Source organism: Rhincodon typus, chromosome 6 (genome assembly GCF_021869965.1).
Source record: "Rhincodon typus isolate 14 chromosome 6, sRhiTyp1.1, whole genome shotgun sequence".
In the NCBI taxonomy this organism is placed as follows: Eukaryota; Metazoa; Chordata; class Chondrichthyes; order Orectolobiformes; family Rhincodontidae; genus Rhincodon; species Rhincodon typus.
The window spans coordinates 14,268,887-14,291,271 of NC_063337.1; the positions used below are offsets into that span (position 1 = coordinate 14,268,887).

General features: G+C 40.8%; 1 protein-coding gene and 1 long non-coding RNA gene across 4 annotated transcripts in view; one reads left to right on the plus strand and one right to left on the minus strand.

Moving 5' to 3' along the window:
- Window positions 1-10,860, plus strand: part of LOC125483265 — a 37,623-nt gene extending 26,763 nt beyond the window's left edge. The window contains exons 3-5 of the long non-coding RNA XR_007262212.1: window positions 5,123-5,184; window positions 6,825-7,000; window positions 10,465-10,860. This is a non-coding gene — a long non-coding RNA (uncharacterized LOC125483265). The remainder of the gene's footprint in view (window positions 1-5,122; window positions 5,185-6,824; window positions 7,001-10,464) is intronic.
- Window positions 880-22,128, minus strand: LOC109917423 (regucalcin-like). 3 transcript variants are annotated; one of them, XM_048597571.1, is made up of 7 exons: window positions 22,012-22,128; window positions 16,302-16,467; window positions 9,612-9,794; window positions 7,932-8,147; window positions 5,473-5,604; window positions 2,652-2,806; window positions 880-1,205 (listed from the first exon to the last, which is right to left on the minus strand). In XM_048597571.1, the coding sequence occupies exons 2-7, from the start codon at window positions 16,462-16,464 to the stop codon at window positions 1,155-1,157; spliced, it is 900 nt and encodes a 299-aa protein (XP_048453528.1). In that variant the 5' UTR covers window positions 16,465-16,467; window positions 22,012-22,128; the 3' UTR covers window positions 880-1,154. The 3 variants fall into 3 exon arrangements, with proteins under 3 accessions (XP_048453528.1, XP_048453529.1, XP_048453527.1); XM_048597572.1 differs by lacking the exon at window positions 22,012-22,128 and adding an exon at window positions 21,822-21,933; XM_048597570.1 differs by lacking the exon at window positions 22,012-22,128 and adding an exon at window positions 20,510-20,628.
- Window positions 22,129-22,385: the final 257 nt, after the last annotated feature.

Sequence of the window (22,385 nt, forward strand, 5' to 3'; positions counted from 1 at the left end):
CCTGACTTGGAAATATATCACTGTTCCTTCAGTATCGCTGGGTCAAAATCCTGGAATTCCCTCCCTAAGGACATTCTGGGTCTACCTACAGCACGAGGACTGCAGCAGTTCAAGAAGGCAGCTCACCACCACCTTCTCAAGGGCAAATAGGAATGGATAATAAATGCTGACAAGCTAGTGACACCAATGGCCAATGAGTTAATAAGAAAAAAAGGACAGCCTTCTGGCAACTCCTGCAGCAGAGTTGGTTCAAACAGTACTAGTTTTATCCTTTCTTTGGACAAGACCAGAAATGCAGAGAGGAGGGTTCTGATACTTGACCAACTTGCCTGGATTTGTGATGTGGAGGGGACACTCCTACAAGATTATGTTCAGTCCAGAAATGACCAACACCCCGGCCACAAATCATCATCCCCAATATGAATGGATGTCTCAATTGCTCCAAAGACCCAAAATAAAATTCTTAAATGACTTTCACATCTTTTTTTAATTGGTTCACAGGATGTGTGCGTTGTTGGCTAGACCAGTGTTTATTACCATCCGTAATTGCTCTGGTAGGCAAGATTGTAATCAATTGAGATAACTCAACTTTATTCATTTTAGATGCTGGTCGAGGAATGTATGTTGCCCAGGACAGGGAGAAATCTCTCCTTTGGTTTTTCAAACTATGCCATGAGACATCCTGAGTTGCCAGACAAGGCTTCAGCTTAACCCCTCATCGATGCTGAATTGGAGCATTAGTCTCGATGAAGTAGACAAGTCTAACTAAGGGGCATGACCCCACGGTGAGCTGTGCTACTATTGAGGCAAACTGACACTTAACATTATATTCACACAATCAAACATCACAAAAAGGAAAGGAACAGCAGAGTCTTAAAGGAATCATTTAAAAAGTTTAATAGAAGATTTATTACTAATATATCAAGGTGACCATCCTTAATGTTTTCAGTATATTCTCAGTAAATTATAAACCATGGCTAGAATGTGGAAAAAGTTTCAATAAAAGCATCATATGGAGCAAAAGAAATTTGAAAATCATCAGCGCATCTACAGAATACTATTTTGCAAATTTGTAAAGCTTGCTTTTGAAGATACCAAGGTGGATGATCATCATAATTGCAAGGATTACAGGCTTTAGGTCATTGGGGTGTGTTTTATCCAGCATATGAATATGGTGGAATTCCTTTCACTCGAAGCCCAGTAATCTGAAACAGGAAAGAATGCAAGCTCAGTATTATTTCTGAAAGAACACAGATGATGTCCTCAAGTCCCATGGCAAGGCTTGGAACCTACAGTGAGTGTACTGCAACAGACACGAGCTTACAATTAACATAACATTGCACCATTTCCCAAATACATTACCCCGTGACCCATTTTGAGAATTGAAAACTGTTGCGATCCTCATTGATAGACTTGTTAGAAGTGGAGCCCAACTTGGTCAGAGTTCACAACCTCAAAGTTACCGCTCGCGACCTCACCAGCACCCCGACTTACCCAGATGCCATTGTACAGTTTTAACCTGACCAACCATTAAAATAAAATGGCTCTGTGGAACCTTGAAGAAATTGATTATTTTTTAATCAAAGATCGGTTTGCATATTAAGATGACCGTCACCAATATTTGAATGATATAATATTTTGTTCCAACACAGTTGATAAAATAAAATATTAAACTTGGTGTACAAGGGGACCAATCTAATACTGCATGTTATGCATCATTGCCCTGGAAGAACTTCTACGCTTAAATCTTTTGGATGTTTCCCTATAATTTTACTTGCTTAAATGGTCACTTGACTTGGTTATACCAATCAGTTTGGAGTAAATCTCCTTTACATCCCAGAGGGATGGGTGTAATGATGATTTATCACTGATGTGATTGCACTGCTGCCATCTCATTATAGACCAGCACACTCTTGGACATCAAAAAATGTCCATTAGATAGCAACATTCCTGATATTGCAGACTGGTAATAAACTAGAGACACAACGTAAACACCGAAAGAACTGCAGATGCTGTAAATCAGGAACAAAAACAAAGTTGCTGGAAAAGCTCAGCAGGTCTGGCAGCATCTGTGAAGGCAAAAACAGAGTTAACGTTTCGGGTCTAGTGGCCCTTCCTCAGAACAATTCGGTCAAGCAACCTTGATCAGAAAACATTAGAATAATGGAATTTGACAGCATTGAATCATAGAATCATAGCATCCCGACAGTATAGAAGCAGGTCATTTGGCCCATCAGGTCCACACCGACCCTCCGAAGAGCTTCCTGCACAGACTCACCCTCCTAGCCTATCCCTGTAAACCACCTAGCCTGCACATCCCTGAACACCATGGACAATTTAGCATGGACAATCCACCCAACCGGCACATTGTTGGACTGTGGTTGGAAACCGTAGCACCTGGAGGAAACCCACACAATATTTAATAAATATCTATCAATTTATTTTGAAAAGTTATTATGCATTCCACTTGCACTGTTGGTTCTGACACAACATTCTAAGTTAATATACTGTGGTCTCAGTTTAGGATCATGACCAGCAGTCTGCTTACTTTGTGTGCCCCAACAGGAAATGCCAAGGTCAAAAAGTTAGCAAACTGAAAAACACATCTGAAACACTTTATTGTCAGCAACTGTACCATTCTATCTACCTACCTTAAAAATGCTACCTGCTTCTGGCTGTCTTCTAATCCACTCTTCGTCCATTGCATCTGCAGCCGAGGTTACATAAAGTTCAGAGTAATCTTTTCCCCCAAAGCAACACGATGTAGTCTTGTCAACAGGCAGCTTCACTGTCTGGATTCGTTTACCTGAAGGAATCAATCTGATCTGTGATTATTTTTCTTAGCTTCAGACTTCAAGTGACTAAAATAAGAATTCATATTGATTCAGTCTACAGATTGAGAGTCTGTTGGCATCGGATTTACTGATTTTAAATCTAGTCAGGAAGGAGATGGGGATTCCCATTGGATTTTCCATATATCCACTGGAGAAATGGTATAAAGAGTCATTTTTAGAAGTTTATGCCATCTCAAACATATGTTGGGAGATCAGAAGAACAGACATTCTAAGTGCAAACTTCCAAACGCAAGCTCAAACAAGGAATTAATTTTTTTGACCATTATCAACTAAAATTATTGCAGGAATGAGGGCATTTAACTGCAAAATTAGGTCGGAGTGGCTGCTGTCCTTGGAGTAAATGAGGTTCAAGGGAGATCTGGTAAAGGTCTACAAGATTATGGAGGTCTTCTTCACCCAACTCAAGGAAGGCACTCGAACAAGAGGAGGACAAAGGAAGTTTCAAAGAATACCTGAAGGTTTCCCTCAAGAAATGCAACATAGATGTCTATACAGTGGAGACCCTCATTCAGAAGAAACCAACTTGAAGGAAACTCCTTTATGAAAGGACACAATTCTTCAAGAACACCCAATGACAAGAGGAATGGGGAGGCAATCGCCTAGTGGTATTATCGCTGGACTGTTAATCCAAAGAACCAGACAACATTCTGGGGACCTGGGTTTGAATCCTGCCACGGCAGATGGTGGAATTTCAATTCAATAAAATATCTGGAATTAAGAATCTAATGATGACTATGAACCCATTGCCAATTATCAGGAAAAACCCATCTGGTTCATTAATGCCCTTCAGGGAAGGAAACTGCCATCCTTACCTGGTCTGGCCTACATGTGACTCCAGACCCACAGCAATGTGGTTGACTCTTAACTGCCCGCTGGGCAATTAGGGATGGGCAATAAATGCTGGCCTAGCATCCTGTGAATGAATAAAACAAAAAGTACAGAAAAGGAACCTAAGAAAGGAATGCCAATGATCTAAGGCCAAGGAACCATCCCACTTCCCACCAAATGTGTGGTTAGAGATGCAGCTGTAGGATTAGGATCATCAGCCACACAGAACCCATGATCAGTGACATGGAATTCCCAAGGTGAACAATCAGACTCATTAGCAAGTGGCCGCCAAAGATGATGACAGGATTACATAATGTAGAAAACGAAAAGCTATTCCCATTAGCTATGTTAGAAGCTTAAACAATACAGCTTTCAGGTTTTGACGAAGAGATATGAGGGAAGATGTGGGGAATAGCTGATGGATGCTGGTAGGGTTAGCTTAGATGGCTGGCTTGCAATGCAGTGTGACGCCAACAGCATGGGTTCAATTCCCACACCACACTCAGGTTATCATGAAAGACTTCCGAAGAAGGGTCTAGGTCCGAAACGTCAGCCTTCCTGCTCCTCTGATGCTGCTTGGCCTGCTGTATTCATCCAGCTCTACACCTTGTTATCTCATTATCATGTTTCTCAACCTCTCCCCTCACCTGAGATGTGATAACCCTCAGCTCTTAAACCACCACCAGCTGTCTCTGCCTAATGAGAGAGCGGGCCTTTACTTTTTTTTACATCAGGACATTTTGCAAGAATACTAATTCAAAGGGTAAATCAACATTTATACTGCATGAGAAGAAAGTACTGGTTGGTTGACAATCCAATATTCCATTGTCCAATTCCAGTGTTTGAAAAATTATGCTGACAACCAATTTAGTGCTGTCAGTTAGGCTCACAATATGGCGCACCAGATATTACTACACAGGGCCCTAATCTTTGCCGACAGAAAGAACATATAACACTGCACATGTTTCAAATCAAGTTAATAGGTGACAGCCATTCAATGGTTCATTTCTCAATGCAATGCCCTGACAAGTTTGAGCCCACCTGCCTGGTTTAACATTTAAACAACACCTGGCTGTTAACTGTCAATCTGCATTTATGGTTGAATTCTCCAATCAAAGTCTGCTTGTGAACTAATTAGGACTGTCCTCTCATGCAGCAAGAATGTTGGTACTCACTTTTAATTGGTATTCTTGTGAAATGTCCTGAAGAGTGCAAAGCAAAAAACTTTGACAAAATGCAACTATTTTCAGAAATAAACTTGTTGGGCCACAAGTGTAAAGCAGGAAGTGGGTCTATCTGATTGAGCTACAGAAAACCAACATTGCCTTGACGGACTGAATGGCCTCGTTCTCTGTTGTTACATAGTAACCATTGTTGCTTCAGAATGTCTGATGAGCTACAAAATGCTATTGCTGTAATTATGGATTTGCTTTGTCCAGCAGGGACATGGAAGAGTGCCAGAGTCAGAGATCTTGGGTTAGAACACATGATAACCCATGTGGTGAGTACTGATCTCAGTAATGTTTCCAGCACGCGCTCCCTTGTGGGATGATGGAAAAGAAATATTGGATATCAATTTGTGGTTTAAAGATGGTTTAGAAGTGAATCACTTTCAATGTTAATAATGGTCTGCATCAGGCTAAAAGATGTCATGTGGAAGATTAAGGGATACAAAGATAACAATAAACCAGTTTTGAAATAGATCCAAACTAAATTTGATACTAGTATTGAGGTGAGAAAATAATGACAAACACAATATCAAATACCACTGTTTATGTATTTGATTTACCAGTTTCAGGATCAATCCGAAGGATTCTTCCACCATTGTAGCAGGCAACCCAAAGCTTTCCCTCTGCATCAATGCACTGCCCATCAGGAATAGCCTCCTCCTTTTCAAGCCTGTACACAAGTCTTCGATTTGCTACACAGTCAATTAAGACACATGTTAAAGATATACATATGGGAAAAGCATACTCCTTCCTTTCGATAATTGGAATCTGAAATATGACATTCCATATGACAAAGTTACCTCTTCGCTGTAGGGATTCCAAGGTTGCGAATATTTTGAGTATTTATGTCAAATAGTTATGCATGTTGTCTTTACCATGGATCATAACTCTGGATCATACACTGCAATGTATTTTGTAGAAAAACGGAGGTACAGCCAAAAGATGACTATGAATGAAATTTTGTGGTTGGTCTGAAGAAAGTTCTGGAATATCACATGTGTACAAAGTCTGGGAAACTTCAAACAAAAAAATACTAAAAAGGAGGTAATGATAGGCTGATATCCAAACCCTTTGCAGGATGCAGCCGTCTGCTGCAGTCATTTCTTTGTGTTTTACCATTCCAGGGATGTACAAAAAAAGCAAACTTCAACACTGACATATGTGTGCTAATGGCCTGAAGTCCTAGTGTGTGCTGTGAAGATCACAGCTTTAAGAAAAAGCATTAAACGCCCCTACATTGCAAAGAAAGAAAAATGTATTCTCTCTCTCCCTGACTTTTGCCAGGAAGCCACTGTCGAAAAGAACTTGGGGAAAAGAGTTTCAATCAACCTGCAAAGTCAAGATTTTCAAAATGGACTGTTTAACTACCAATTTCAATGCTTCTGGTATCCATTCATCATGTATAACTCAGAGACAATTTTCTTTTTAACTTCTGACCTTTTTTTGCGTTCACGTGTGTTGCAATATTGTTTTTTTTTCACTTTTCGTAACTAATAAACTCACTCAAGAATATCTGGTTAAATTAACTCCCATTAAAACCTAAATTTGTTTTATCTGGGACAAAGATATCTACAAGGAATCCTTTTGACTAACTGAGGCAGTAGGTGAATAAAGAAGGGAAGCCCTTTTAGAGAATCTTGCCTGAAAATTGATCATGATGATGCTACAACTTAATAAGATTAAAATATCTGTGGTATAGATTTGATGTAAATGTATCAACTAATTTGCATGAGAATGCCTCAATCACAATTTTCACATAAGTAAACATAGTGTTCATTTTAGTTGAGGTGAGTTGAGGGACACTGTGGTAGAAGAGCTTGTTCTTTCTGCAATTACTCTCATAGAGTCTTTAACATCTCTAAGAAATACTGGAGCAGAAAATAACAGAATTTTGCTTTCATGTTTGATCAAGGGAGAGCACCATTAAAAATACAGCACACCCTCCGTACTGCAATAAATCCCAGCCGAAACGATTCCTTACTTTCTGAGGCAGTCCCACGGGATTGAGGATGACTTTCTTCTGCTCCGGGGTTGTGGGTCCTGAGGTAACTAAACGGTCAAAGAGGAGATCCACACCTCCTGCCACAGGTGAGTGAGTGGGGTGGGATGCTCAGCTTCTCATGTACGTCTGCTATTTGAACTTGGCCTCCACCTGGGCCTGCCAGAGATGCTCAAACACCTCGGCAGCTGCTTTTTCTCCCGTGTGAGCGACCCTGGTCACGATATTCCCACTAGTCAGTGGAGGGAGTTGCATTTTTCATGCAGGCTTTGAGGATATCCTTGAAGTCTTTCCTCAGCCCTCCTGGTAACTACCTGCTGTGACAATGCCGGGAATGGAGAGCTTGCCTTGCGCAAAATATGTAAATGGTGTGGTCCAGGCAACTGAATGTGCCTTGATGCTGGGGGCGTTGATCTCAGAGAGAACACTGATATTGAAACATCTATCCTGCCAGTGGATTTGCAGGATTTTGTACAGGCATCACTACTTTATTTTGCTAGGCATTTAAAGTATCTGTCATACATTGTCTGATGCAATGGAAAGTAACATGGCAGCATTTTAGTATAGTTAAGTATAAAATTGTTTACCTGTTATTTATTTAAAATCTCCTTACTGTGAGCAGAAAATGAGGACTAAAACAATTAATGTAGACAAAAAAGCTTAACATAGGCAGGGTTTTGGCGTCCTAACATGCAGTCTGAGTTTGACAGGATTCAACTTCCTACCTTGTTGAGTTTCCTATTCAGTTTCTGCCAATGAGGCACCAAGAGACAATCAGATATTAGCACCTTTAAACTTGGAGGGACAGCTCAAAGGAAAAGTTAACTTCGTGTCTTTCTCACATGCATACTATCGCACAGAAAAGGTTCAGTTTTATCCCTTTTCTCCTTTCAACCAAGTATCATTTACAGCCTATCACAGAGAAGGAAAAAGTATTTTTTTTCTAAAATGAAAAAAAACTCATCAACATAGAATGGCTCAATCGAACATGTGAGTGTGTTCATTTTAAGATATACTCACAGATCTTTCCTGACTGCAGGTCATAGTCAAACGCATCAATAGTGAATGATAAACTGTCAATATAGTAGAAAACCTTGTGATCTGGGGACCAATCCAGACCATTTGAAATGTCCACTTGATCAAAATGCTTAACCACAGAGTGATCTGCTTGCAGAGAGTACATTGATCCCTGGTGCCTTTCTACCTCAGCTGGCCGAGTCTCCATTGCCATGGTCCCTATAACAGAAATCAGCATTAGCGGTGTAAACATTCAACATTGCAGTTTTCCAAATACATTAAAACCCTTTTTTAACCCAGATGTATGTGTCAACAGTATCCAATAATTTTATTGACACTATAGAATTGATTCCACAATCACATACTTCCAATAGGAAAGTCACATTCATCAGGAGTGTGAACTAAGGATAATGTAAGTTAGGATCATTGAAAAGCTACTATATTCTCTGTCACATTCATTAATTCTCTCTTGTCTAAGTATCATGATGTAGCAAGAAAGTAACTGCCAGCTCAAAAATAGATTCAAAACTTAAGATAAATTAACATTTTGCAATATATGAGAAGACAGTGCTGATTGTTTGGCAAGTAGACTTTGATTGGTAGAGACATTGCCTTAGAGAATGCACCAATTAGATAATGACAAACAGTTAACTGCCAAGCTTTATTTAAATTAAATCCAGAAGGTTGACACTGATTGGTCAAGGCATTGCCCTGAGGAATGACCTAGAGAATGGCTTTTGTCTACATTGTCCAACCAGAGTCCACTTGCCAACCAATATGAACTCTCATCTCATACAGTATGAGATTTTCTTCTCCTTTACACTGGATTCCTTGTAAATATCCTGAGAGTGCAAGACAAAACCTTTTATGTAATGTGTCTTCTTTCAGAAATAAGCAAGTTCTTTATAATCAAATTACGATTTGTATATAGAAAAACAATATGTTCTTAAGAGAACAGGTTAGGACACTTTCAGGTATAGCAAATAAACTAGACGTTAGGTTAGATATTCATGTAATTAGGTAGAAAATGAGGCAAGCTTTGTAATTTTCTTCATCTTTGCATGAATCCTATGATTACTACCAAGAAATTTTTGTGGCTACATCTTGTTTAATGCCCGAATCCATAACTTCAACATCAAGAGCAACAAGGACAGCAGACGCATGGGAATGTTATCATCTCCAAGCTCCCCCCCAAGCCACATATTATTCTAATTTGGAAGTATATCAGTGTTTCTTCATTATTACAGTGAGTCAATATCCTAGAACTCCCTACATCGTGGCATTATGACAGTACCTACACCACACACATTGCAACTGTTCAAGAGTTCCCAAAGGTAATTTGCAATGTGCAATCATTTTCAGCATTGTCAACAAGGCTGGTTTTTAAATAAATCTCTTTCAGGTGTTCAGGCGTCCAATGTTTTGAATCCATCAGTCTTCAATGCTTCTTTTGTTCTAACGTACAAATATAAGGAGTGTGACTTCAGCCCCTCTAGCTCGTTCTTCAAAAAGAAGCTTCCTTCTGCACCCCTCCCTCAACCTAATGCCTGTTTAGGTTGAAAGTACTTCATTTAAGATCGACTTAAGTAGACAGATCAACACAAGGAAAAATGCTTCCGTCCACTTTCTGCTCAGCTCTATATGTGGACGAGAATGTAAAATGCAAAAGAAATTGTGACAAACCTGCAAAGAAACGTCCAGCAGGGTCCACTTTGCCATCATTAAATCGGTTATTTACTTTATCTGGGTCAACTGAAGCTATTTCAGTAACTGTTTGCTTTTCCCAGTCTAGGAAGGCAAAGCTTTTTCCAATGGCCAGAACATAACCCCCTGACCTTCGAGGGACTGCAGATCCAACAGGGGCATCTGTAGGGTGATAGATGTGTATAATTCATTAACCTGAAACATTTCATCTGCTTCCTCTTCCGTGGGTCAGCTGCCCACCAATCTGTGGACAAGCAGCCATTCATTACATTTTATTTACTTTGTGAATTGCAGTTGGTCATTTAACTATTCAGGAGGGAAAATATCACAAAACTGCTAGGAGGTCTCAAATGAATAGTACCAGGAATACAAAGCCCAACTGAGTTTTCCCCTTCCCCAAGGAATGGGGGCATTCAGCCAGTGTTAAGAGCTTTGTTGCTACTCACAATAAGATCAGTCGATACAGGATGGAGTATTATCAATGATGGAAACAGTAAGTTGTGATAGACTCTGTAAGTGACCAGGTGACTGCCAGTTGTAAAATAAATTTGTTTAACTCCATTGCATTTTGATTGAAGTACCCTTGCAGCAGGTTGACAGTTCTCTACACAGATTGAGTTCCCACAGTGTTATGAAGCTGTGCTTTACAAAATGCTTACATTTTTAATTCTTCTTTAAGTTAAGGTGAAACAGAATATACTGAAAATGTGGGTGGTGATGTTTTACTAAATAACACTGCTCGCAGACCAGCCCATGTGATCTGCCTGCCATGAAGGGATAGACTCAAATAAAAACCTCTTGAAATCACATGACAGTTTCACATCTTTTCAAGGTAACTCAGAAAAAAAGGGCAGCAGCTTTTTGAGAAAAAAGGAAAAAGAGAGAGACAAATCAGCTACTGCTGTGGAGAGAAACAGAAAAGGACTGTTCTGCCTTTACAAACAAGTAAGATGTTTAATGAGAATTCATTTCCTGTTTTAAAGGAAAGGGATAGAATCAATGAGACTTTTGAAGATTTGAGGAGAAGTGTCACTGAGGTGAGCCTTGCTGGTGAAAGTCAGATCTAAAAGATTTGGGTTGAATGGAACAATTTTCAAAAGGCACTGAAAGTGAGCCTTCGAGGGAGTTTGGAGTAACTTTGGACTGGTTCTTGTAAGGCTTGACTTCTTCCAAATATACAGTGAAAGAGATACAAGACATAACTCAGTTGCACTAGTTAGCTAATGCAGAAGCATTTTTTTTTAAGTTCAGTGTATTAATTTCTGATTGAGTAATGTTTGGTCTGTGATGGTTTTAGCTTGTCACAATAAAATTCTTAAAACATGAATTCTTATCCTTTGGTTCTTTCTGTCAATCATTGAGAAATTCGCCTATGTAAAAGTATTACCTCTATATATAACATAACAACATTCATACTGTCCAAATGTATAAAGAGTCAAACAGCCTCATTCTGTGATCATACAAGCGAGAATAACAGTAGGTACTTGGCCTTTCAAGCCTGTTCAACCATTCAATAAGATCACAGCTGATCTGATTTTAACTTCAATTCTACATTCCTGCAACTCCCCAGTAACTGGGGTTCAACGCTTGGTAATCAAGAAACTATCTACCACCACCTTGAAAATATTTAAAGATCCTGCATCTTTTGAGGAAGGGAATTCCAAAGACTCACAATCCTCTGAGAGAAAGCAAAATCTTCACAGAGTCATAGAGATGTACAGCATGGAATTCTGCTTTAAATGGTGCCCCCTTATTTTTAAACTATGACCATAGTTCTGGATTCTCCCACAAGAGGAAACATCCTTCCATGCACAGCAGTTAAAGGCATAAGGTAGATAAAGGTGAGGTAGCAAAAAGAGGAAGGCAGATGATTATTTGAATAGCAATAGATTGGGAAAGGGAGAATTGCAATGAGATCTGGGAGCTCTTGAACACTAGCAGCTGAAAGTCAGTATATAGGTGCAGCAGGAGATGAAGAAGGCAAATGGTATTTTTGCCTTCATAGCAAAAAGTGTTCAAGTACAGGAGCAGAGATGTTCAGCTGCAATTGTACAAGGCCTTGGTGAGATCACACTTGGAGTTCTGTGTGCAATTTTACTCTCTTTATCTGAGGAAGTATGTTCTAAACATGGAGTGCCAGAAAGATTTACCAGACTAGTTTCCTGGGAAGCCAGGACTGATGTCTGAAGACAGAATGGATCCATTAGGTTCATATTCACTGGTTTATAAGAATGAGGGAATATCATAGAAATCTATAAAATCTTAACAGGTCTAGATGGGGTAAGAATGTTTCCAATGACTGGCACGGTTGGCAGCACATTGGCTCAGCAGTTAGCACTGCTGCCTCACAGCGCTGGGTTTGATTCCTCAGGTGTCTGTTTGAAGTTTGCACATTCTCCAGGTGTCTGCATTGGTTACCTTTGGGTGCTCCGGTTTCCTCCCACAGTCTAAATATAAGGCTAGGTGGATTGGCCATGGGAAATGCAGGGTTACAGGGACAGGGTAGGGGCTGGTGGGATGCTCTTCAGAGGGTCAGTGCAGACTCAATGGACTGAATATCATGCTTCCACACTGTAGAGATTCTATGTTTCTGTGGTAGTCCAGAACCATGAGTCACTGTCTAAGGATATGGAACAGACCATTTAGGACTGAGATGAGGACAAATTTCTTCACCCAGAATGTGGTAAGCCTGTGAAATTCTCTGCCACATAAAATGGTTGAGGCTAAAACTTTGATGTTTTTGAGAAGGAGCTATAATTGGCTTCATTACTACGAATCACATACAACCGGGTCAGTGTTGGCTTTCTGGTAAGCCATTAATATATATGCCAGCTTCTGTGGCAGACCTCCATTGGAAAACACGGAGAGAGACTCAAACACACAAGTGTCAATATACAAGTAAGAAATTCACTTTCTTGTAGGCAAATTTTGATGGAATTAGACAGGAACTTGCATGGATTGATTGGAATAGTTTGTTTGCAGGCAAAGGGACCTCTAGCAAATGGAAGATCTTTAAAAGTGTGATAGCTAGAATTCAAGGTCTATATGTTCCTGTGAGGGTGAAGGGCAAGGCTGGAAGGAGTAGGGAACTCTGGATGACGAGATATTGAGGCTTTGATCAGAAAAAAGAAAGAGGCATGGCTCAGGTACAGGAGCTGGGATCAAGGGAATGCCTGGAGGTAAATAGGGGATACAGGAGTTTACTGAAGAAGGAAATCAGAAGGGCGAAAAGGGGACACAAGATAGCTTTGGCTGAGAAGATTAGGGTGAATCCAAAGAGATTCTTTAAGTATATTAAGGGTAAAAGAATAACTAGAGAGAGAATAGGACGCCTCAAGGACCAAAGTGAAAATGTATGTGTGGAACTGTAAGAGATGCGCAAGCTCCTCAATGAATATTTCTCCTCTGTTTTTACCATGGAGAAAGGCATGAAGATTTGGTAACTTGGGAAAGTTAGTGGCAATATCTTGAGTACAGTCCATATCACAGTAGAAGAGTTGTTGTGCATATTAGAATGTATGAAGTTAGAAAGATCTCCTGATCCTGACCAGATATATCCAAGACCCCTACAAGAGGCGAAGGAAGAAATTGCAGGGGCCCTGGCTGATATATTTGCATCATTGTTAGCCATGGGTGAGGCCCCAGAAGGCTAGAGGGTAGCCAATGTTGTGCCCTTATTCAAGAGGGGCTGCAAAGAAAATCTTGAGAATTATAGACCAGTAAGCTTAACAACTGTGGTACGTAAGTTATTTGACAAGGTTCTGAGGGATAAGATATACATGCATTTGTAAAGACAGGGTTGATTAGGAGTAGTCAGCATGGCTTTATGCGTGGGAGATCATGCCTCACAAATTTGTTAAAATTCTTTGATGAAGTGACCAGGAAAGTTGATGAGGGCAGGGCGGTAGACGTAGTCTATATGGATTTCAATAAGGCCTTTGGTGAGGTTCCACACGATAGGCTGCTCTGGAAGGTTAGATCGCATGGAACTCAGGGAGATCTGGCAAATTGGATACACAATTGGCTTGATGTTAGGAAGCAATAGTGGAAGGGTGCTTGTCAGATTGGAGGCCTGTGACTAGTGGTGTGCCTCAGGGGTCAAGGCTAGGTCCATTGCTGTTTGTTATCAATATCAATGATTTGGATGAGAATGTACAAGACACGATTAGTAAATTTGCAGATGACACTAAAATAGGCGGTATCATGGACAGTGAGGAAGGCTATCAGAAATTGCAGCAGGATCTTGATCAGTGGGGGAAGTAGACCGAGAAATGGCAAATGTGTGAAGTGTTGCATTTTGGAAAGTCAAATCAAGGCAGGAGTTTTACGGTGAATGGTAGGGCCTTAAGGAGTGTAGTGGAACAGAGGGACCTTGGAGTTCAGGTGCACGGTTCTCTGAAAGTGGAGTGACAGGTAGACAGGGCAGTGAAGGCGGCTTTTGGCACACTGACCTTCCTCAGTCAGGGCATTTAGTATAGAAGTTGGGAAGTTATGCTGCAGTTGCACAGGACATTGGTAAGGCCGCACTTGGGGCATTGTGTTCAGTTTTGGTCACCTTGCTATAGGAAGGATTTTATTAAACTGGAAAGAATGCAGAAGAAATTTACAAGGATGCTGCCAGGACGCAAGGGACTGAGTTAAAGGGAGATGTTGGACAAGCTAGGACTATTTTCCTTAGAGCATAGGAGACTGAGGGGAGATCTTATAGAAGTATATAAGATCATGAGAGGAATGGATAGGGTGAATGCACTCAGTCTTTATCCCAGGGCTGGAGAATCGAGGACTAGAGGGCATCAGTTTAAGGTAAGAGGGGAAAGAATACATGGGAACCTGAGGGGCAATGTTTTTTACTCAGAGAGTGGTACGCACATGGAATGAGCTGCCAGCAGAAGTGGTTGAGGCAGATACATTAACAACATTTAAAAAGCATTTGGACAAATACATGGATAGGAAAGGTTAAGAAGGATATGGGCAAAGTGCAGGGAAATGGGATCAGCGTGGATGGGCATTTTGGTCGGCATGGACTAGTTTGGGCCGAAGGGCCTGTCTCTGTGCTGTAGGACTCTAGGACTCTATTGTAAGAATTACAACTTTTCATGCCCCAATTTCATCATTAAGGAAAAATGATGATAACCAAAAATAATTTGAAAATTTAATTGAACTTAACTGTCACCATTTTTCCCTTAGTGACTTCCCTATTTGATATTTTTGTTCTTTAACCAGGATAATTTTTCATTTGACATGTTTGATTAGAAAAATGTGTTTGAGATTAAATACTTATATATTCCAGCAGCTAGTGATGAGAAGACGATTGTATTGAGTTATATAAATTGAGTTAGTTTAGTTATGAAGATAGATTGGAGAAGATGGAATTGTTTACCTTAGAAAGTAAAAGTTTGAGAAGAGATTTGATAGAGCTGTTCAAAATCATGAGGGGTCCAGACTGAGTATGTAGGGAGAAACTATTCATACCAATGGAAAGGTCAAGAATGAGAGGCACAAATTTAAGGTACTTGATAAAAGAAGCAGTAAAGACATGAAAAGTGACTTTCTCACATCATGAACATAAAGGATCTGGAATGTGTTGACCGAGGCTGTTGTGGAGGTAGGCTAATTCAGGCCTTCGAGGGAGAATTAGACTGGTTTGTTAGATCAATGGGCTGCTCAGCTGGTGTGTAATGTACAGTGACAACAGCAGAGATTCAACACCCACACTGACTGAGGTTATTATGAAGGTGCCACTTTCACAACCTCGCCCCCTTGCCTGAGATGTGATGGCCCACGGCTTAAACCACCACTGGTCCTCTCTCTCTCTAATGAGATGTGGAGCTATGGTGACTTTACCTTTTAGAGTGTTATCTGAAAAGGAAGAATGTGCAGGGTTCTAAGTAGAAGGTGGTGGAATGGCACAGTGAATTGCTCATTACGGTGCAGACACGGTGGGAGGAATGGTCTCCTTCTGAGCTGCAACAACTCTGAGAAAACATACCAAGCAGTTTGGCTAGACTTGTTACTCATCTCAGAGAAATAATAATCTCTATTCTCTGCAAGGCAATGGCTGAACTCCTATAGCACATCCAAGTGCAGTACTGACAGAGAAATTGCTGTATTTTTTGGCAATTGATCTGATTCTAAATTCCCCTCACCTGTTTATGTGGATAATAAGAAATTATTGCTCTATTTTGAAGAAGAAATGTTGGCCAAGTCAACATTTCCAAATGCCCCCACTCCCCTACTATTTAACACCATCACAGATCAACCAGTGATTCATCTCATTGCTCTTTGTAGGATCTTGCTCTGTGCACAAAAGGACTGCAACATTTGATTACATACTGATAGGTGACGTGAAGTGGTCTGGGACATGTCTGAGACATGCTCAGGCAATAGATAAATGCAAGGCTCTCTTTCAGTCCTGACAGGATGCGAAACAAATTCTAAGAACTTGGATACTTCCACAGCACAAAATGATTCTTAATTCAGCCTTTGTTCACCATTATGGTGATTTTATACAGAAATGCTACAGGGAAATTTGCAGTGCAAATATTGGGAGTAACAGATAGTTGTCTTCTGATGATGGAAAGATTTCACATATTTTAACAAAGGGAGGAAGCAGTTCCTATGTAAGGCTTGGAATAGAACTAGCCTATTGAAGACCTAACTTTCGCTTACCAACATGTACTTCCTTCACTTGTTTTGTGACTGCATTCCATCTGCACACCTTCTGACCTGTGATATCCACATAAAGAAGAGAACTGTGTTTTTCTTCCCAAACTGGGGCCTCTCCAATTCTGTACTTATCCCTCACGACACACTCGACCTTAACGCAAGCCATTTCCTGCAGAAAATATTAAAACGTCTGAATTACTTCTCTCTTAATAATCAGATGAGAAATAAAGGAATATTCAGTCCAGGGATTCATTGTGCTGATACTGTGGTGAATCTTTCAACCATGTCCTTTCAGCAAATATTTGATTATGTCTTCACTGAATCTGGACCATTTGTATCAGGCATAAGACTGGATAGCTCGAAGCTTCACATTGATGCAACCCCATGGACATTCTTTGCTGTCCAGATGAGAATAATCAATAACTTGTATTTAGGAAGCTCCTGTGACTTAAAAAAAACATTCAAGATTCTTCCCAGGAGAGGTATCAACAACGTTCTGATGCCAAACCTGAAAAATGGATCACAATTGTCACAAGATTGTGATGTGTAACCTTTTAATCTCTTGGTGCCATCAAAATGTGATCCTTTATTACTTTAAAGCTGACAATACCTAATGCAGCATCAGCATTGTGCATCATGAGCTGAGGTTAAAAAGCAAGGCCAGGGTATAGAACTGAGAAAGTTTGAAGGGTCTTCTTCCCTGCCCTACACATCCAGCTTTAGCTCATTGATCCTATGCGGTGGTCCCAGTGCTTCCAGTAGGTATAATCTGTACAATGCGGATACAGAATATAGAGCCACAACTCATAGCACTGAGACAATAGCTCCAAACTTTGTCCCTATAAAATGTTACTCAAACTTTGGCACCTATAGTTGAAATATACTTACTAAGCTGGGGATTTCTGCTACCTCAAGACGTTACAAAATCAAAGCAGCTATAACACAGTGTGGAGCTGGAGGAACACAGCAGGTCAGGCAGCATCAGAGGAGCAGGAGAGTTGACATTTCAGGTCAGGACCCTTCTTCAGAAATGGAGGAGGGGGAAGGGAGCTCAGAAATAAATAGAGAGAGGAGGGGTGGAGCTTGGGAAGGTAGGTGGGATGGTGATAGGTGAATGCAGGTAGGGTGGGGTGGGGCTGCTCAGAGAAGATGGACAAGTTGTGTCAGGTCAAGGAGGCGGGGATGAAAGGTAGGGTTGGTCATGAGATGAGGCCAGGGATGGGGAGATTGTGAAACTGATACCAAACAAACCTTTCACATCAGCAGAGGTTCACCTGCACATCTGTCAATGTGGTCTATTGCATCCGTTGCACCCGATGTGGCCTCCTCTACATCGGGGAGACCAAGCGGAGGCTCGGAGACCACTTTGTGGAGCACCTACACTTGGTTCGCAACAAACGACAACACCTCCCAGTCGCGAATCACTTCAACTCCCCCTCCCACTCCCTGGACGATATGTCCATCCTGGGCCTCCTCCAGTGTCACAATGACGCCACCCGGATACTGGAGGAACAGCACCTCATATTCCACCTTGGGAGCCTACAGCCCAATGGCCTAAACATGGATTTCACCAGTTTCAAAATCTCCCCACTCCCGGCCTCATCCCATAAACAACCCTCCCTCTCATCCCCGCCTCCTTGACCTGACACAACCTATCCATCTTCTCTCCCACCTATCTGCTCCTCTACCTCACTGACCAATCCCCACCACTCCCCACTTGCACTCACCTATGACCATTCCACCTACTCAGAGATAGTAAGAATTTAAGGGTGCTGACCTGAAACGTCAACTTTCCTGCTCCTCTGATGCTGTCTGGACTGCTGTGTTCATCCAGCTCCACACTGTATTACCATTCTGAGGTCCTTTCGCAAATATCACCCCCACCCCCCATTTCTGAAGAAGGGTCCCGACCCAAAACATCAACTTCCCTGCTCCTCTGATGCTGCCTGGCCTGCTGTGTTTCCCCAGCTCCAAACTGTGTTATCTCTGACTCCAGCATCTGCAGTTCTTACTATCACAAAATCAAAGCATTCATTTCAAGTCAACTACTGAAAGTGACTTCTACTTCCTACTTTATCAATGTGAAATCTTTTGGAAATATAGAATGCTTATTTTTACACAGACAAAAAAAAAATGTGAAATCAATTTTGGTAATCATAACAATAAAAATCATTTTAGAAAATAAAGATATACAGAGATGAAAAAGATACAAAAGCCCAAAATGTTGGAGAGGACTCACTGGGTGGAATTCTTGACTTTGAGTCAGGAGTTTATTGTTTGAAATTCACAAATCACAGTGATATAGCTGACCCTCTGAAATGGTCTACTAAGGCATTCAATTGTATCAACTTCTTCAAAAAGGCACAGCAAGATTAAAACAAGATGGGCTACTTAGTACTTTCCCAAGCACGGATTCAGACAAGACAAAGCCCTAAAAATTCATCCTAACTAACCAGGCACTGGTATCAAAATTGGGAGAGCTGTCCCACAGACTAGTAAATCAACAGCCTGCTGTGATCATACTCACCAAATCAGCATTGCAGACTTCTCAATCATCATCCTTGAGATATTTTCCCACTGGTAGGACAAGCCCACCAGAGGTGCTGCAGGGATATTTGGGAAGTTGTGGCACTGGTGGCGGCATTGTTGTAATTTCATTCGATGAGTAATCCAGAAATCTAGGCTCTAATGTTCTGGGGATGTGTGTTCAAGCTTTTGGGTGAGTTGGGCAGTGTGTGAATGCAGTATGGAACCATGGGATATGATATTTGAAGACCTATATGTTCACTTATCTTAACCACTTGTGTGGGATCCTAGAACTTGAAGCACTGAATTCAGGTCCTTGAGTGAAATTGTACACATTAAATGCCAAAGATTTCTCAAAGACTTTTGAAAGTTTATCTGAAGGGCTACATGCCTCTCTGTAAATAGTTGATAAATCTCTTCCTTTCCATTTTCTTAACTATGACCATAAGTGCAGTATTAAAACAGCTTGGTGTCCATTATCTCCCATTCTTGCAATGTTCTTAGGTCAAACTCACGATTATAATGATTTCAACTTGGTCTCCCCCTTCAGGCTAACTTTAAGTAGTGCAAATTAGTTTGGATGCCGGCTCAACCCAGCACACCCTGCTCAAATGCACTGCCACTTTCAACAGAGAAAGACTTTTCTTTACATTGTGGATAAACAGCTCATAGAACCCCTACAGTATGAAAACAGGCCATTTGGCCCAACAAGTCCACACTACCCCTCTGAGGAGCATCCTACCCTGACTCATTCACCTACCCATGCATTTCCCCATGTCTAACCCAAACATCCCTGAACACTATGGGCAATTTAGCATGGCCAATCCACCTAACCTGCACATCTTTGGACTAAAGGAGGAAACCCATGCAGACATGGGGAGAATGTGCAACTCCACACAGACAGTCACTGAGAGTGGAATTGAACCCAGGTCCCTGGCACTGCGAGGCAGCAGTGCTAACCACTGAGCCACTATGCTGCCCAGAAACCTAGTAATAAAGAGAACGTGTTGGGAATTCCAGGAGCCACTGCTTGCTTTTGGCTCCTTGGAAGTATTTGAAAAAGTCCAGTTCAAACTTCAGTCCAATGTGGTGAAGAGTGCATCACACCAGGACTACTCTGGAGACTCTGACAGGTGTGTATTAAAGGGCACCTACAGATTTCACCAGGCACTTGAAGCTTACATTCAATAGGCCAGTGACTTGTTCAGTGATGCATCTTGTTGCTATTTAGGTTAAATTGTGCCTTGGTTGATTTGTTCGTGAGTGACCAGAGGTGTCCAGAGAGGGGTGGAATGCCTCAGAACCACCGCAGCTGCCTGGGAACCTTGCATCTTAAGGAACTACTTACTGGCTACAGACCTGCTGCACATTGATGGTGTGGAAACTCTTGCAGTTTACTCTGGATATCCTCCATCTGACTTGTGCATGCAGGCGATGATGGCCTGTGCCATCTTATCAGAAGCCACCTGGAGCTACAGAACCAAGTGCCCATTCATTCTTAGTGGCAAAGTTGACATAATTGCCTATCCTGGCAAACAAGCCATCAGTTACCTTTCTTATGGCCAACTGCAAGGTCTTGCAAATGTCTCTTGGAGATTCCTGGAAGGAACCAAAGGCTGGTGACTGCTACTACCTCTCAGTAATGATTCATGTCCACGTGGCAGGTTCCCCTCCAAGCCACTTACCATGGAATATATCACCAATCTTTCAGTGACATTGAGACAAAATCCTGGAATTCCGTCCCAAACAGCATTGTGGGTCTACATAAGAACATGGACTGCAGCAGTTCCAGAAAGCAGCTCATCACCACCTTCTCAAGGGCATCTAGTGATGGGCAATAAATGCTGGTTCAGTCCACATTCAATGTATGAATGAAAACAAATACTAAAATCATTCGTTTCTTACACTTGGCAATTTGAAACTGCACAGAAGAAACATTTTGGTTTGTAGAAGATTGAATATACTGTTTAAAATTACAACTATGTAGTCATTAAATAATGAGTTCTTGCTTATGTAATGCCAATGATGTACTTTTAAAATGTACTCAGAATTGTAATAATTAAGAGATTTACTTTTTTCTGGGCTTCTTTCCAATTGGTACGAGAAAATCTATGTAACAAAATATCTAATCCTAGGTATAAAAACATGAAAATGCACTGTTACTTTCATGCTGACCTGAATCTGTTTAATTCATTAAATCTTGTTTCCTAAGTGAATGTATCTCAGTTGCAACAACAGGGAAGGAATTACATTTGCTTCATTGTCCCAGGCTGGGAAAGAAAACAAACAACTCGCGTTCCAGGGACTCCAGACTAGAAAGTGGATGTTCTGGGCCACGCTCAACAGTGATGGATACAGGAGAGATTTGACATAATTGTTAACAATGCAGAAGTCATTCAACTATTAACTTTGTACAACAATCACAGCTAAAGCTCATCTTGGAACTTTCAACATAGGACGGCCGCTGAAGTCATGTAACTGTACCCTAGCACAAAGCACCCCACATTTAGGCCTCGTAGCTGTTTGATAAAATCAAACAAACAAAGAATGCTGGAGAAACTCAGCAGGTCTGACAGCATCCGTGGACAGAGAAACAGAGTCAACCTTTCAAGTCCAATGACTCTTCTTCGCAACTGTTAACTGGAAAAAAATAGAATCTTTTCAGCAAAACTGTGGGTTAACATAAAAGATTATTTGTGAGTCATACACAGGATGATATAAAAATGACTAACTATCAACTGCAAAATAAACAAATCTCAATCCAAGGCCCATAGTAATTTGTCATCACCTGGGATTTTCCTGAGTTTCTTCCTGCAATTTCACTGTAATTTTAATTGAGGATGATGGGAGCCACACCTCAGGGAAATTACATAGACCGGTAAAATCCACGATTACCTTACAAAAACAAAGTTGCTGGAAAAGCTTTGCAGGTCCAGCAACTTATTTTTGTTCCTGATTTACAGCGTAAACAGTTCTTTCAGTTTTTACCATGATTACCTTAGTTCTTTAGAGAGGATTCAGCTGAAAATTTTCAGATCCAGTTTTTGACATTTTCAACAGTCGAAAAGAAAGTTATGGGAAATTTGAAAATTTGGAAATTGCCTTCTTCCTAATAACAGAAATGATACAACACTATGACAAGAATTGAGAGAAATAAACAGAATAGGTAACGTGAGAAATACAGTACCTGGCGAGCTGATGGAATTAACGCAATCACCACAGTGCAGTTAAGTATGAAGCTGAAACAGCTCAGTAGTTTTAAAAGAAATAAGCGAGTGAATATTTAACTCAACTCTAAAACGGCAAGGTTGTATTGTCAGCAGATATCTCCTTGTCTGTTGGCGTAGATAAAATCTTAAATGCCCTGTCGACCGTAACTCTGTCTACCTTATTCAGCCAGGAATGAAACGATCACTGTGATTAAAAACCACATGTGATTGCTACAAAATAGTTACTTCAGTGGAGTACTTTGTGAGAAATTCCATAGCTTCACATTCTTTGTTTTGTCTGAATCAACAAAACCAATCTAAAAAGATTCTTATTAAAGAATTTTATCCTTCT

What these genes read in the sequence shown, in the direction of transcription:
- LOC109917423 (XM_048597570.1), bottom strand. An exon ending in TCGGATTGATCCTGAAACTG is followed by an intron (nt 2,807 to 5,472) that starts GTAAATCAAATA and finishes TGATTCCTTCAG; the next exon opens with GTAAACGAATCCAGACAGTG. An exon ending in AAGCAGGTAGCATTTTTAAG is followed by an intron (nt 1,206 to 2,651) that starts GTAGGTAGATAG and finishes TTCCTGTTTCAG; the next exon opens with ATTACTGGGCTTCGAGTGAA.